This window comes from Vespula vulgaris, chromosome 4, assembly GCF_905475345.1.
Source record: "Vespula vulgaris chromosome 4, iyVesVulg1.1, whole genome shotgun sequence".
Taxonomy (NCBI): domain Eukaryota; kingdom Metazoa; phylum Arthropoda; class Insecta; order Hymenoptera; family Vespidae; genus Vespula; species Vespula vulgaris.
This window is the reverse complement of record NC_066589.1, coordinates 7,507,648-7,521,018: the sequence shown is the minus strand read 5'-3', so window position 1 is coordinate 7,521,018 and position 13,371 is coordinate 7,507,648. Positions and strand designations below refer to the sequence as shown.

The 13,371-nt window shown below is 28.7% G+C and overlaps 3 protein-coding genes across 5 annotated transcripts; 2 read left to right on the top strand and 1 right to left on the bottom strand.

Moving 5' to 3' along the window:
* Positions 1-148: 148 nt before the first annotated feature.
* Positions 149-2,062, top strand: LOC127063164 (mRNA export factor GLE1-like). The gene is made up of 7 exons (XM_050992549.1): positions 149-409; positions 484-602; positions 671-970; positions 1,037-1,182; positions 1,273-1,423; positions 1,530-1,720; positions 1,801-2,062. The coding sequence occupies exons 1-7, from the start codon at positions 319-321 to the stop codon at positions 2,060-2,062; spliced, it is 1,260 nt and encodes a 419-aa protein (XP_050848506.1). The 5' UTR covers positions 149-318.
* On the bottom strand, positions 1,717-5,881 carry LOC127063163 (coiled-coil domain-containing protein 149). 3 transcript variants are annotated; one of them, XM_050992546.1, is made up of 11 exons: positions 5,817-5,881; positions 5,254-5,380; positions 4,344-4,423; positions 4,077-4,246; positions 3,768-4,008; positions 3,519-3,685; positions 3,377-3,449; positions 3,223-3,307; positions 2,970-3,111; positions 2,796-2,893; positions 1,717-2,730 (listed from the first exon to the last, which is right to left on the bottom strand). In XM_050992546.1, exons 3-11 carry the CDS (start codon positions 4,419-4,421, stop codon positions 2,513-2,515), a joined length of 1,272 nt encoding a protein of 423 aa, XP_050848503.1. In that variant the 5' UTR covers positions 4,422-4,423; positions 5,254-5,380; positions 5,817-5,881; the 3' UTR covers positions 1,717-2,512. The 3 variants fall into 3 exon arrangements, with proteins under 3 accessions (XP_050848503.1, XP_050848504.1, XP_050848505.1); XM_050992547.1 differs by lacking the exons at positions 5,254-5,380; positions 5,817-5,881 and adding an exon at positions 4,581-4,599; XM_050992548.1 differs by lacking the exons at positions 4,344-4,423; positions 5,817-5,881 and having other exon boundaries at positions 5,254-5,481.
* Positions 5,882-6,997: 1,116 nt separating this feature from the next.
* On the top strand, positions 6,998-11,944 carry LOC127062971 (probable ATP-dependent RNA helicase pitchoune). The gene is made up of 10 exons (XM_050992037.1): positions 6,998-7,192; positions 7,339-7,440; positions 7,507-7,659; positions 7,737-7,997; positions 8,085-8,399; positions 8,490-8,791; positions 8,921-9,073; positions 9,171-9,341; positions 10,517-10,694; positions 11,116-11,944. The coding sequence occupies exons 1-10, from the start codon at positions 7,099-7,101 to the stop codon at positions 11,280-11,282; spliced, it is 1,896 nt and encodes a 631-aa protein (XP_050847994.1). The 5' UTR covers positions 6,998-7,098; the 3' UTR covers positions 11,283-11,944.
* Positions 11,945-13,371: the final 1,427 nt, after the last annotated feature.

The window sequence follows — 13,371 nt, the reverse complement described above, 5'->3', positions numbered from 1 at the left end:
ATACTTTTAAATCACAATGTATATGCATTACTATCGCCATCTTTACATCTAAACCATTTTGTCATCTGTCTAGTGTCACTAATTTATTATCGCTTATATCAAAATTTGTAAGTTTTATAAAATATATTTTTTGTGAAATGATTGAATTAATAATTAATTTTATTAATGATTAAAAAATAATTTTTAAAAAAGGGTGAAATTTTATGATCGCGAGTATGCTACATATTTTTTGTTTTATATATTCTTACAAACATGTATAAAATTGAATAATTTTCTATAAACACATTTAAATCATATAATTAAAAATCAATTTTAATCATGTCGGTCGGAATCAAAACTAAAAGCGTTTCAGTCGAAGATTTAGGAAGCATCGTAAAGCAAATGATCAATGGAGCACTTGAAAATACTGGTTAGTATTATTGTATTTATATGCTAATATATATATTTCCCGATAATTAATATTATTTAAAATTTAAACATTAGCCCAAATTGCCAAACTACATCAGGTTGTTTATGAAGAATGGTACTTCAAAAAAATGGCTGAATTAAGAAATTCAAAATTAGGAAAAACAACAGAGAAACCTATTGAAGATACGGAAAAGGTTCTATCCTACAATCACAAATATTCTTCTAACGCATATCTATAATATTAAAATTGTAATATTTTTAGAATACACCTCCATCAGTTATATTAAGGAACGAATCTACTTTAAAACATGTACTTAATTTGCCATCATCCAAAATTACAATTAATAATTATATGCAAAAAAATGAAGAATTGCAGAACAAATCAAGCAGAGAACACAAGACAAAACTATACTTTACAGATAAATCAAAAAGTGATTCCATGCTAACAAATTTGGCAAAGCATAAAAATACTAATTTAGAAACTAGTGCACAAACTCATTCATTAACTTCTAATAATATTAACGGATTTTATAAATTCAATTCTCAAATTCCAATTATTGAAGTAAGCTTGTTAAATGAAAATATAAATGTATGTCTAATTTCTAATATCGATCATAAATATTTGTAGATAAAACCTGAAAATGATGCTACTGAACATCAAAATATTGTTCTGTCTAATGACACAAAAGTTAGAAAAAATACGGAAAAAGCAATGAACAAGAACACGAAATATGATCTAATTCAAATCAATCATAAATCCGAAGATATAAAAATGTTCGATGAAAAAAAAAAATTTAATTAATTAAGTTAGCCATTATAAAAAGCTTAAGAAAAATGTATTTTCCTTCTTTTTTTTTTTAACAGGAAACGAGAAGATAAAAATGGGACAGCATTCGAGAATTGGAAAAAACAAAAAAATATTAAATATAAACAGATGATCAAACAAGAACAGAAGGAGAAACAACAACAATTGCAAGCTAAACTAGCTGAGATGGAATCAAGAAAAATTGCTCAGGTTCGCAATATGATTTTTTTTTTTTTTCTTTCTTTCTATATATAAAATATTGCTATTTACTTGAACTATTAATTTTCAAATTGTATTAAAATAATTACGAACATAGACGTATATTCGTATGAAGAAACAACAGAAAACACAAGAGAGAAGAAAATTATCTAAGGAATTACGAATTATTGAACAAACTAATCTTAAATCGTATCAAAAACAAATGGAAATGAAACGTATTATAAATGATAAGGTTTTTAAAGAATGGAAAAAACGAAAAGATATCAAACTGAAAGAGCAAAAAATAGTGTAAGATATAAATACGATTATTTTTATTTATTCCTAATGAATACTTTCATTTTTCGATATAAAATATTTTCATAATATAGAAATCGACGATATAGTAATTATTATTACCAATTACAACAAAAACAACAACAGCAGCTGCAGTCACAACAAGAACAAGATCTATCCGAACATACGAATGCTTTGCATGGCATTGATACAAAATTTAATTCTTGGCTGAACCGATTAGATTGGGTTTTACACGAAAAATATTTACGTGAAAGACGTTATCTCGTACGTTCTTTTTATTGTCAACCGGCTTATTATGGTAATGCAGCTGACATTGCATATAATAAATTTTCATAATTATATATATGATCATACATTTTTATATAATATATATATACATACATACATACATACATACATATATATGTATGTATGTATATACACACACACATCATTATTTATTAATAAATTTTTTTTTTTTAAATAATGTATATAATACATACATATGATACATTTACTAAATTACAATTATTTTTCCAAGTATCAATGACAAATAATGAAATAATAAATTAATATAATAGAATTATAGATCTAATATCACATAATATTATAAAACATATTACGATTAAATAATTAATAATGAAAATATTCTTTGGTTATTTCGTATATATTTCTTTCGTTAATATTTTTAGTATTATTTGATCGATTTATCATTTATCAAACTCAAAGAAATAATACCATCTATTGCTTCATGTTCATATGTTCAGACACTCTTTTGTACTTTTTCACATAATATATATAAAACTTTTATTTATCATGTTTATCAGCATCTTTTAAATTATTCAAAGCTTTTTGAACTAAAGTTTCTAAATTTTTAGGAAGATTCATTTGTATAGTATGTACTGATCGTATTTCCGAAGATGAAGAATTATCTACGATTGTTTCTTTTGTATCAGTCACATTTTCATTGATTTTTTCCGTAGTACATTCTGATATGTGGTCTATATCATTACGAAGACTACTACCTGAGAAGTAACATTCGTAATAATTTATAATGATTTTTAATTAGAATATTTATACAAACACTTACATTTTTGGTCAACATCAGCACTTGTGTAGCCTTCCAATAGCGTTGTTGTTGGTGATTCTATCATACTGTCCAACTCACAAATTCTCGAAGCCAAAATTCTGTATACACATTACACGGATGTTATTTACACGATATTTACTTTTATATATTTCAAATAATTTACATCAAGCTTACTTATTAGCTTTTTTTTGATGTGCTAAAGCTAAAGTTTTATCATTCAATGCTTCCATCAGAGCAGTGCACAAACAATGTAATTCTTCTATTGCAACAGTAGATTTTTGAAGTGGTATACGTGTTTGCTGTAAAAGCTCTTCAACTAAAATTATGATATATTGTAAACAAACTTATAATATTTAAATTTTTAAATGATTAGAAGATTTTACTTCTAAAATAAGGTGTACCAATACTTTGAAATGAAACAATAAACCTTGCTTGTGTTTCATCACCATTCCAGCAGCAGGATTAACACCCAATTTAATAGTCCCTTTTGCTCTTTTACTATCCAGCATACTCTGATAATAAGAGCAAATTAATGCAAATAAATGTGTAAAAACAATATTCTATGAAAAAATTATTCTTACTTTATATTTTGAGAGAGATTGTCTTGCGAGTTCTTTTTCTTCAATTAATTGTTGTAATCTTTCTTGCAAATATCTAAATAATCAAATAATAGCTAATTACTTGAACTTCTTCTGTTTTACTAAACAGTAATTCAGAGTTTACCTGTTTTCGTTAATAAGAGCATCTACATCCATCGGTTTAGATGCATTTAATGCTTTGGAAAGTTCATGATTTAATCTATGTGCTTTACATTTGAACGCATCTCTTTCTATTTCTAACTCGTGTTTTTCATCGAGAACGGTTTGTAGATCTATTTGTAATTGTGAACACTACAGCAAGTTAACGATAGTAACATTATTTCCTTGATTAATAATTTACTGAAAATAGCAATAAGTTAAATTATATAATAACCTTTATATTCAATTTTTCTAATTGCTCAATCATTTCTTCTTTTTGATGTATCGCCGACGTATATTGTGTTTCCTGTTGTTCCTTACTACTGCGATTATTATTTGTACGCAATAATTTAATATCGCCTTGAACGTCACCTAATTTTTGTCTTAACATTTCAACTTGTAATCGAAGACATTTATTTTGTTCTCTTGATTCCGCAAGAAGATCTAACGTCCTAAAGTCACTATCTACATTATAACTAGAAAATAAATATGTTATGATCCAAATATTGATTTGATAAAATCAATAATCATATCATTAAATTACCCATTTAATTCTTTCGCATCGTTCATCTGTTTTTTTAAATTTATAAATCGTTCTTGTATCTGTTCAGCCATTAACTTAAATTGATCTCTTTGTACTTTACATTGATCAAGTTCTTGATTTAAAAGAGAAAGAGCCTGGGATTTGGCTTGTAATTTTCTTATTAATGTTTCCTATAATAATATATGTCAAAGTAGAAAAATAATATTATGAATATTAATTTAATATCTCTCTCAGAGCACACATTCGAAAGATTAGAAATAAACATACTTTACATTCCTGATCGATTGCACTTTCATTAGCTAATCTAATAAACGTACTCTTTTGCTTTAGTTCTTGTTCCATCATGTCTAATAAAGCAAATAACAAATCAGTTAATGCATAGAATAATTAAAATTATACGATATAATTCCTTTTAATACGATTCATATATAAATTATATGTTCTTATAGATCAATTTCAACAGCAAACTGTCGCACTTCATATAACATACAACACGCAACATACCCACATATATGCCTACAAACTACGCGAAACAACATGAAACAATATGCAGTGTTACCAGACAAAAAAATTTGTCCCTATTTATAAAAAAAGAATAAATTATAAAATATATTATAATATAAAAATATAAAAAATATTATAATATCCTTAGAAGAGAATTATCGAACTGTTTCCGTCGGTATTACAGATTTCTAACAACTCTAGAAATTTTCTATTATCGGATATTAGAAAATAATTTTTTTCAATAATTTGTAACAAAAGTAACAGCAGTACTTTTGAATATTGGCAACACTGTCTATACGTCTATCTTCGAATCGTTCGAAAAATATACGACGTCAGCGATAGGTGCGGATAAAAAATGAACTAAACGTACATGGAGAACCCTTTCCCTTCTATCGATTCATTATATCAATGTATATAATTGTATAGATAAGTATATATAGTCCCTGCCACTATCAGCGCATATTTGAATCAAAGAAGAGTTAACAATGAAAAAATATATGATAGTCAATTTTTAAAGAATAGCTAGACAAAGTCAATAAATATGTATTATGTAAGAAAAAAAAAAAAAGAGCGATTAACGTTGATGTTCTTTTCACATTCGACTGCACTTAAAACTGAACTTATTATAATAAATTGATAACAATATTATTTAAAAATTAATAGATATATTTACGTTATATTAGAAGAAATATTGCGATTCTTCCTTCTTCGTTTACCTTGCCATATTGTTTCCAAATTAAAGCTGAAGATAAGACTTGACCCAAAGTTGATATTCTCTTGCGATCACATCTTCGTATGCACTAAAACGTAGCTTCTCTTACCCATATATTACGGATTTAATCGAAATAATAATAAATTTCTATATACGTATATATAAATAATCGAATAAATATATTACGAAAATAATAACGGAATACGAGAAAATATAAAAATGTAACTATCTTCAAAACGACTTAAAAGAATTAACTATATAAATAATTATTTACTTATATATTTATATTCTGATGATCGCTGTTTATGAGAAAATTCTAAGCTAAAAATAATTAACCTCTAAAATAGATATAAGCGGGTTACGATCCTATAAATTTCTAAATTATATAAAATAGGATTAACGAATCATAAATAATTAAATTAAGGTTATAAAATATTCTCATGGTCGCTATCCATGAGAAAATCCTAAACTAAAAATGTTTAACTTATGAATTAGATATAAGAGGATTACGATTATAATATTACGTGTGATATAAATGCGAAGTTAGACGAATCGAAATTAAAGAAAGCAAGAGCAGGTTTGAACACGTCCGAATTATTGCTTAGACAAATGAGAACTGCGCAACGCGTTAGTGAGAACAAACGCGAAAAGTCCTACCAAGGTTAAGCTTTTGATCGTCTTTTGATTGTTTACAAATGCTTTTACTTAATTCTCCAATAGTACAATGTATACATACATACATACAAACATACACACACACACACATATATACCAGAAATAAAATTTTATAACACTCGATTGATTTTTGTTTTTTTGTTGTTGTTAGCTATTGAATTGGTATCGGTATTGATATTAAGCTATTATTATATATATAACTATCTTTTTCTTTTTATTAAAATATACATGTAAAGCAATTACATTAATATTTTCAAAAATTGATTGATATATAAAATACATAATATTTTAGAAGAATATACTAATTAAAGAGATCGACAAACGATTTATAAAAAGTATTATATTATTGTTATGTTTTATGAATTCGAATATTTCCGACTGTATCTAAGCAATTTTCTTTTGTATTGCCATATTAGTTTCCTTTCGTTCTCTGAGAACTACACGTCGAAATATTCTCTTTCCGTACAATTACTTTTAATCGTCTTATAAATCCGATTTTATAATTATTTAAACAATGTACAGTGTACTCGAAGTACGATGTGATAATATTTAAATAATAATATATACCGTATAGTATCACATAGCTCTTAAGACGTATTAAATATATAATAATTTTTTTTCAGGCTTCGTCTCTCGTTCTAATGTCAACTAAAAAGAACATTAGATTGACATTGAAAGTCTGTTTCTTTTCATACTTCGAGAATTAAAGGACTAAAGGACTTCAATTCGATATTTAAGTAAGTAATTTAATTTGCAATGTTTTAATTTGTAATTTATTCAATTAGTTTATGAATGTTTCATTTATCGCGTTGAATTGTGACATTAGATAACCTCGCAATCTGATTGGTTAATAATACAAATATATCGTATTGAATTTTTGATCATTTCTGTTATGGCAGCCAATGCGAGCAACGCAATTGGTCAAAGCGTTATTACTATATAGAGATCGATACGATAGATATATGTTTGTAGTTCACATTTTATCCACGTCTGTCGCTAGTCGCGCGCTTCGAAGGAAATGTGATGAACATCCTTCGTAGTTTTACATGTGTAACACGTGGGCATTTTTCAAAAGTGTTTTTAGATTCGTGTAAATAAAATTTATTTCTGTATAATATTTCTTAAAGAAAAATGTCTATTCCCGATAAAGTTTTAATGAGAAAGATTAGGAAAAGAGAAAAGAATAAACTGAAAGTATTAAAGGAAAGATCTGACAAGCAAAATGGTAAGTGAAATCTATATAGGTTATGTATTTATAACAAAGTATTTTTCGCTCTACAATATACTATTTAATGTATTTTAATAAATAAAAAATACGAATTTGTTAATAAAACAGATTTTCATTATGTTCTGTGGTATTATTATTTAAAGGTGAAGTTAAAAATAAAGATCTTGAGGAGAATATCGGTCAAGATGACGTAGAAGAAAAAGTTGGAACCAAACGTTTGGCAAAACAAGATGGTCCTGTGAAAAGTAAGTTATATATTATTACCTAAGTAAGATCTATGAATATATAATAGTAATATATTTAATTATTAGAAAAGAAAAAGGAACTAAAAACATCTAAAATTGAGAATGAACAAGAAGCAAGCCAGGAGCAGAACAATGACGTTAATAGTGATGAAATAGATACCGTGGAAGAAAATGATAATATACAATTGAAGAATAGTAAAGATGTCGTCGAGGAAAGCTGTAAGTTCGATAAAAGTTTTATGATAACTCTATTATCATTTAAGAAGTAATATTAAATTATTTGTTTTTGTATATAGTACCTGGATCTTCTGTAGGATTAGAAATAACAAAAGATAATAGTTTTGAGACTTTAAATGAACGTGTATGTGAAAATACCCTTAAAGGAATAAAAGATATGGGTTTTACACATATGACTGAGATACAAGCTAGATCCATTCCACCATTATTAGAAGGCAGAGATTTAATTGGTGCTGCCAAAACAGGATCAGGAAAGACATTGGCCTTTTTAATTCCTGCTGTAGAATTAATATATAAATTAAAATTTATGCCACGTAACGGTATGTCCTATATATATAAAACTATGTATCAACTCTTGTAATATACATGCTTATATATGTAATATATACATATATATATAATTCTAGGTACTGGATGTATTATCATATCTCCTACAAGAGAATTATCAATGCAAACATTCGGTGTTTTAAAGGAATTAATGAAATATCATTACCATACGTATGGTCTATTAATGGGTGGTGCTAACAGACAAACCGAAGCACAAAAACTCTCAAAAGGAATCAATATTATTGTTGCTACACCAGGCAGATTATTAGATCATCTTCAAAATACTCCTGACTTTTTATACAAAAATCTACAATGTCTTATTATCGACGAAGCAGATCGTATTTTAGATATTGGTTTTGAAGAGGAATTAAAACAAATTATTAATATATTGCCAAGTTAGTATTAATCATAATAAAAGAACTGTTATAAATTTTCGTAGAGAATTAGAGAAGATACTTAACGTTATTCTATAAATTTTATTGCAGAAAGAAGACAAACTATGTTGTTCAGTGCGACTCAAACTAAGAAAGTAGAAGCATTGACAAGTTTAGCATTAAAAAAAGAACCCGTATATGTTGGCGTCGATGACGAAAAAGAGAAGGCAACGGTAGAAGGTTTGGAACAAGGCTATGTAGTTTGTCCCAGCGAAAAACGTTTTCTACTTTTATTCACATTCTTAAAGAAAAATAGAAAAAGGAAAATTATGGTATTCTTTAGTTCCTGCATGTCAGTCAAGTATCATCACGAACTCTTGAATTATATAGATCTTCCAGTATTAAGTATACACGTGAGTATTCAATATATTTATATTACAATATATTTTATTAAATTAATCATATTATATTATATTAAATTGATTGATCTACAATACGATACAAGATTAGTAACAAATAATAAAAATTTTCATTTAACACAGGGAAAGCAAAAACAAACTAAACGGACTACAACATTTTTCCAATTTTGCAACGCTTCTTCCGGTATACTTTTATGTACAGACGTAGCTGCTAGAGGTCTCGACATACCCGATGTCGATTGGATCGTGCAATACGATCCACCGGATGATCCTAAGGTATCCCAAGGAGTGTTATATGTTAACGCGTCGTATGTTAACATCATGACATACTTTCAAACATAGAGATACACCTAACATCTTAATTTATACGTAGGAATATATTCATCGCGTTGGAAGAACGGCACGTGGTGAAGGTAGTAGCGGACACGCTTTATTAATTCTACGACCAGAAGAATTAGGTTTCCTTCGTTATCTCAAACAAGCTAAAGTTCCGGTCAACGAATTTGACTTTTCGTGGAACAAAATCGCGGACATACAACTACAGGTATTTATTTATTACAAAATTTAATAATCCATTTTTTCTTTTTCTTTTTTTGAAATTGACTAAATCGCACGAAACTATTCTTTAAATGAAAACAGCAGAAAATGCGATTGGAGAACACATAATCGTTTTGTATCAGTCACGCATAGTTAGAATAATGAATATCTCGAACGATTTATTATTCAAAAGCTAGCGTATGTAGGAAAGATATCGCACGAGACGCAATTATAGACGAGCTACTTCGACGCGTGAAAGTGCAAGAGACGAAGTACGGAAGTGCGTCGAATCGTTCGTGTTTACACCGAGTATACAAGTCGCAATAATGTTATTTCTTGTCTCATATTCCATCTCGTTTCATTCTATTGCATCTATTTCTCTCTCTCTCCCCCTCTTCTAACTTTTCCAAGTTGTATGGAGCACGACCTCCGTCTTATTTTTCATCTTTCTTGCACTCACACGTGACTGCATATACTATTCGTTGAGACGATGAGTGGGGGATGGTTTGTAAAGAGGAAAGAGGAGTTTCAATGGAGTGGGGAGGAAGGACTTCTGTGGTAGAAACGTGCGAAATGGCGCCCACACGCGTGATTCACGCACCACTCCCTTTTCTTTCCTCTCCTCTTACCTCTCTTACATCTAAGCTGATCGAAACCGATCCAGGAACCCCGCGACGCTTCGTTTGCACTTGGAAATTAAACGTTGAAAGATACGATTTCGAAATCCCACGAGAAATCTCACAAATCTTGAATATCTTTTGCTGTAGACATATCTGCTCTTTCATCTTTAACATTTTTTTTTTTTTCTTAACTCGAAAGTATACTAACTTTATTTTCTTTATTATTTAACTCGATGTAAGTATCTCGTAACGAGACAAAATAAAATTCACTCAATTTATATTTCACGACAGAAGGAAAACTAACGACATATCCGATATATAATATATCAAGTTTATTTCGACTTTCTTTTTTAACACGATCATTTTGTAACAGATAGATTTTTATAAATCAATGAGATAGAGATATTTGATATTATTGTATATATGTTGTTCGTTTGAGAAGAGAAAAAAGTACAAGAAAAACAATCGCAAACTGTTAAACATCCAGTGACGAGCTCGAATTTGCTCTCGTAATTTCTATCGTTTAAACTGGATCACATGATTTTTAGACTACCTCTTTCAGCTCGAGAAATTGATCTCCAAGAATTACTTCTTAAACATATCGGCGAAGGAAGCGTTCAAGGCATATGTCAGAGCATACGATTCGCATCATCTCAAACAGATATTTGACGTACAGACATTGGATTTGGCGAAGGTTGCCAAATCTTTTGGATTTTTAGTTCCACCAGCTGTAGACCTGAGTATCCTTTTACAAATAACAAAATATATCTATAAAAGAGTAAAAAAAAAAGGAGAGAGAAGAACAAATATTTAATATATTGTTCGTTTCGTAGAAGAAGTTATTGTATTCAAGATTGAAGATCTAATTTTTTTCGGACAAATTACTTACGTCAGAAATCTTCTGAAAACAATTACCTTATAAATACACTGTTATTTCATAGCCGTTGCGAAGAATTGACTTTTAAAATAGTTTTTTTAGCTATTCGTTATAAGTGTAGTTTTTCAAGAAGAAAAAAAATGAGATCTTAAAACGTTTACCACACGATCTTAAATCTTCAAACATAACTTCCCACCTGTTTAAAAGTTTACTTTGGCCGATGTAGTTTAACAACTACTTACATATATACCTATCTTGTTCCTTAACACGATAACAACTAACAGAAGTGGGAGCTAGCAAAGATTCGCGGCCACGAAAAAGGCTCGGCGGGGGCGGTTATGGTTTCTTCAAGAACATGAACAATCCAAATGCCTCACGACAGTTGCAACGTACCAAGACCTTCCGCCAGGTGGGTAAACGTGGGAAGGACAACCGACAATTCACGAGATAATTTTTATATTATACTTTTTACTTCGTCGGTCATTTTTTTTTTTTTTTTTTTTTTTTTTTTTTTTTTTTTTTTTTTTTTTTTTTTTTTAAGTCGACCATAAGAAATTTCCTTTAGAAGAGCGAAATTGTACAGACGCTTAGATACATCATAGTTTTCCAATTTGTCTTTTATTACGTATGTGTCATCGACTAGACACTCTATAAAAGGTAATACTTCTAAGCGCCCAAAAGAAGTTTATTTCTTTTTTAAACTCTCTTCTTTTTATTCTTCCCTTTTTTTTCTTTTTTTTTTTTTTTTTTTTTTTTTTTTTATCATCCAACACAAATCTGTATAATCTTCATCGTAAGTTCATCGTAAAGTCAGCTTTTTGTTGATTATTTGTTGATACCGTTATATTAGGGCAATGTGAGAAATTCAGGATATTTTTCTTTTTTAATGTATAAATTATATTACATTCTTTTAAAGTGAAAGTTAAAGGTCGCGAATTTTTCATATTGTCTTAGTGTTTAAGTTTTAGTGACAAGTGATCAGCATTAGTTGTTTATTTAAGTTACGTTGTAATGTATATGTACTATTTTTTTATTAAAAAAAAATATATATATATACGTTTACTCTCTGTTACGTATTAAACGAACAAATAAATTGTAAGATTCATTGTTCGATATTTTAATGAATCAAATTAAAAATATCTAATATTAATTTAATAAAATATATCGCTCTTTGCCTTAATCGGTGAAAGTGAAGTTTGCTGTTCTATTAGAGACGAACACAAATGAAAACATTCTTTAACCCTTAAAAAGGAAATGGTAGTTGTAGTTCTTATGCCCCGTGCAGGATAAATTAAGGATCCATTAATGGAGTGTTCATCATGCAAGATCGAGAAGAACAAATGGTAAGAGACAAATTTATTTATTTAAAATTTATTAGCACAGACAACGCACAAAATCTTTTTTTTTCTTTTGCTTGTTTTCATATGTCCGCCGATTTTGTCGAACAGCAAGATTATTTCTTAGGGAAAGTAAAAAAATTTTTTATCGTATTGCCTTACTAAGTTTTATTCTAGTAACATTAAAAGAAAAAAGAAATAATCAAACATATTAGAAATGCAATAACTTTTTATTTATTTTATTTATTGAAAAGAAGAAGTGGTCATTCACAAAGAAAATTTGTAATATAATTCATTCTAAATTGAAGGTCAAAATGTTTCTCCTCTCCTCGATCAACACGTCATCCCAATTAAGTTTAATTGAATAAATTAGTCCCATCGATCGATAACGAAGAACAAAAATGAGAGATCGACATATCTGTATCTTTTTTTTCCGATTTCGCAAATGTACCATTGCGTTACGTAGTTCCAATCTCGTAACATCAAAAAAGGAAATCCGTATTAGAACTGCAATAATGTTTTCAATAAAAAAGAAAGAAAAAAAAAAATCATTCTCGAAAAAACTGTAAAATAATTCATTAACAATTCAAGGTCAAAGTGTTTCTATTCTCCTCGAACGATCGACGCGTCATTCTAATTAGTTTTAATTAAATAAATTAAATCCATCGAACGATATCGAGGAACAAGAATAGGAGATTGACATTTTTTTTCTTTTCTTTTTTTTTGCAAATGAATCTCAAATTTACGTGGGTCGATCGGTCGAAGACAAAATTGGAAAGAAGGTCTATTCCTCGAAGTTATTATATAAAATAGAATGTGTCTTTCGATCTGAAAAGAAAAAGGGAGGGAGAGAGAGAGAGAGAGAGAAAGAGTGAAGAGACATCGAGAAGAAGAAAGAAGACGAATAATAAAAAAAGAAAAAAATAAATAATAATAAAAGTAAAAAGAAAACAGAAAGAGAAATAATTTATAACGCAGGACACCCACGTGATTCCGCGATGGGGCCATGTATGGATATGTGACGTCAACGTTACTTTACATTAACCAATATACTTGTGTAGGCGCTGGATACACGGCATAGAAGGTAACGCCCGTGGGAGAATGGTAAGGCGACAGCACAGCCTCCGGAATCGGTCCAGCATCGATTCTCGATGTTTTCAAATCGGATTCGTTTCATCGATCTTAAGAAAAAAGAAAGAAATA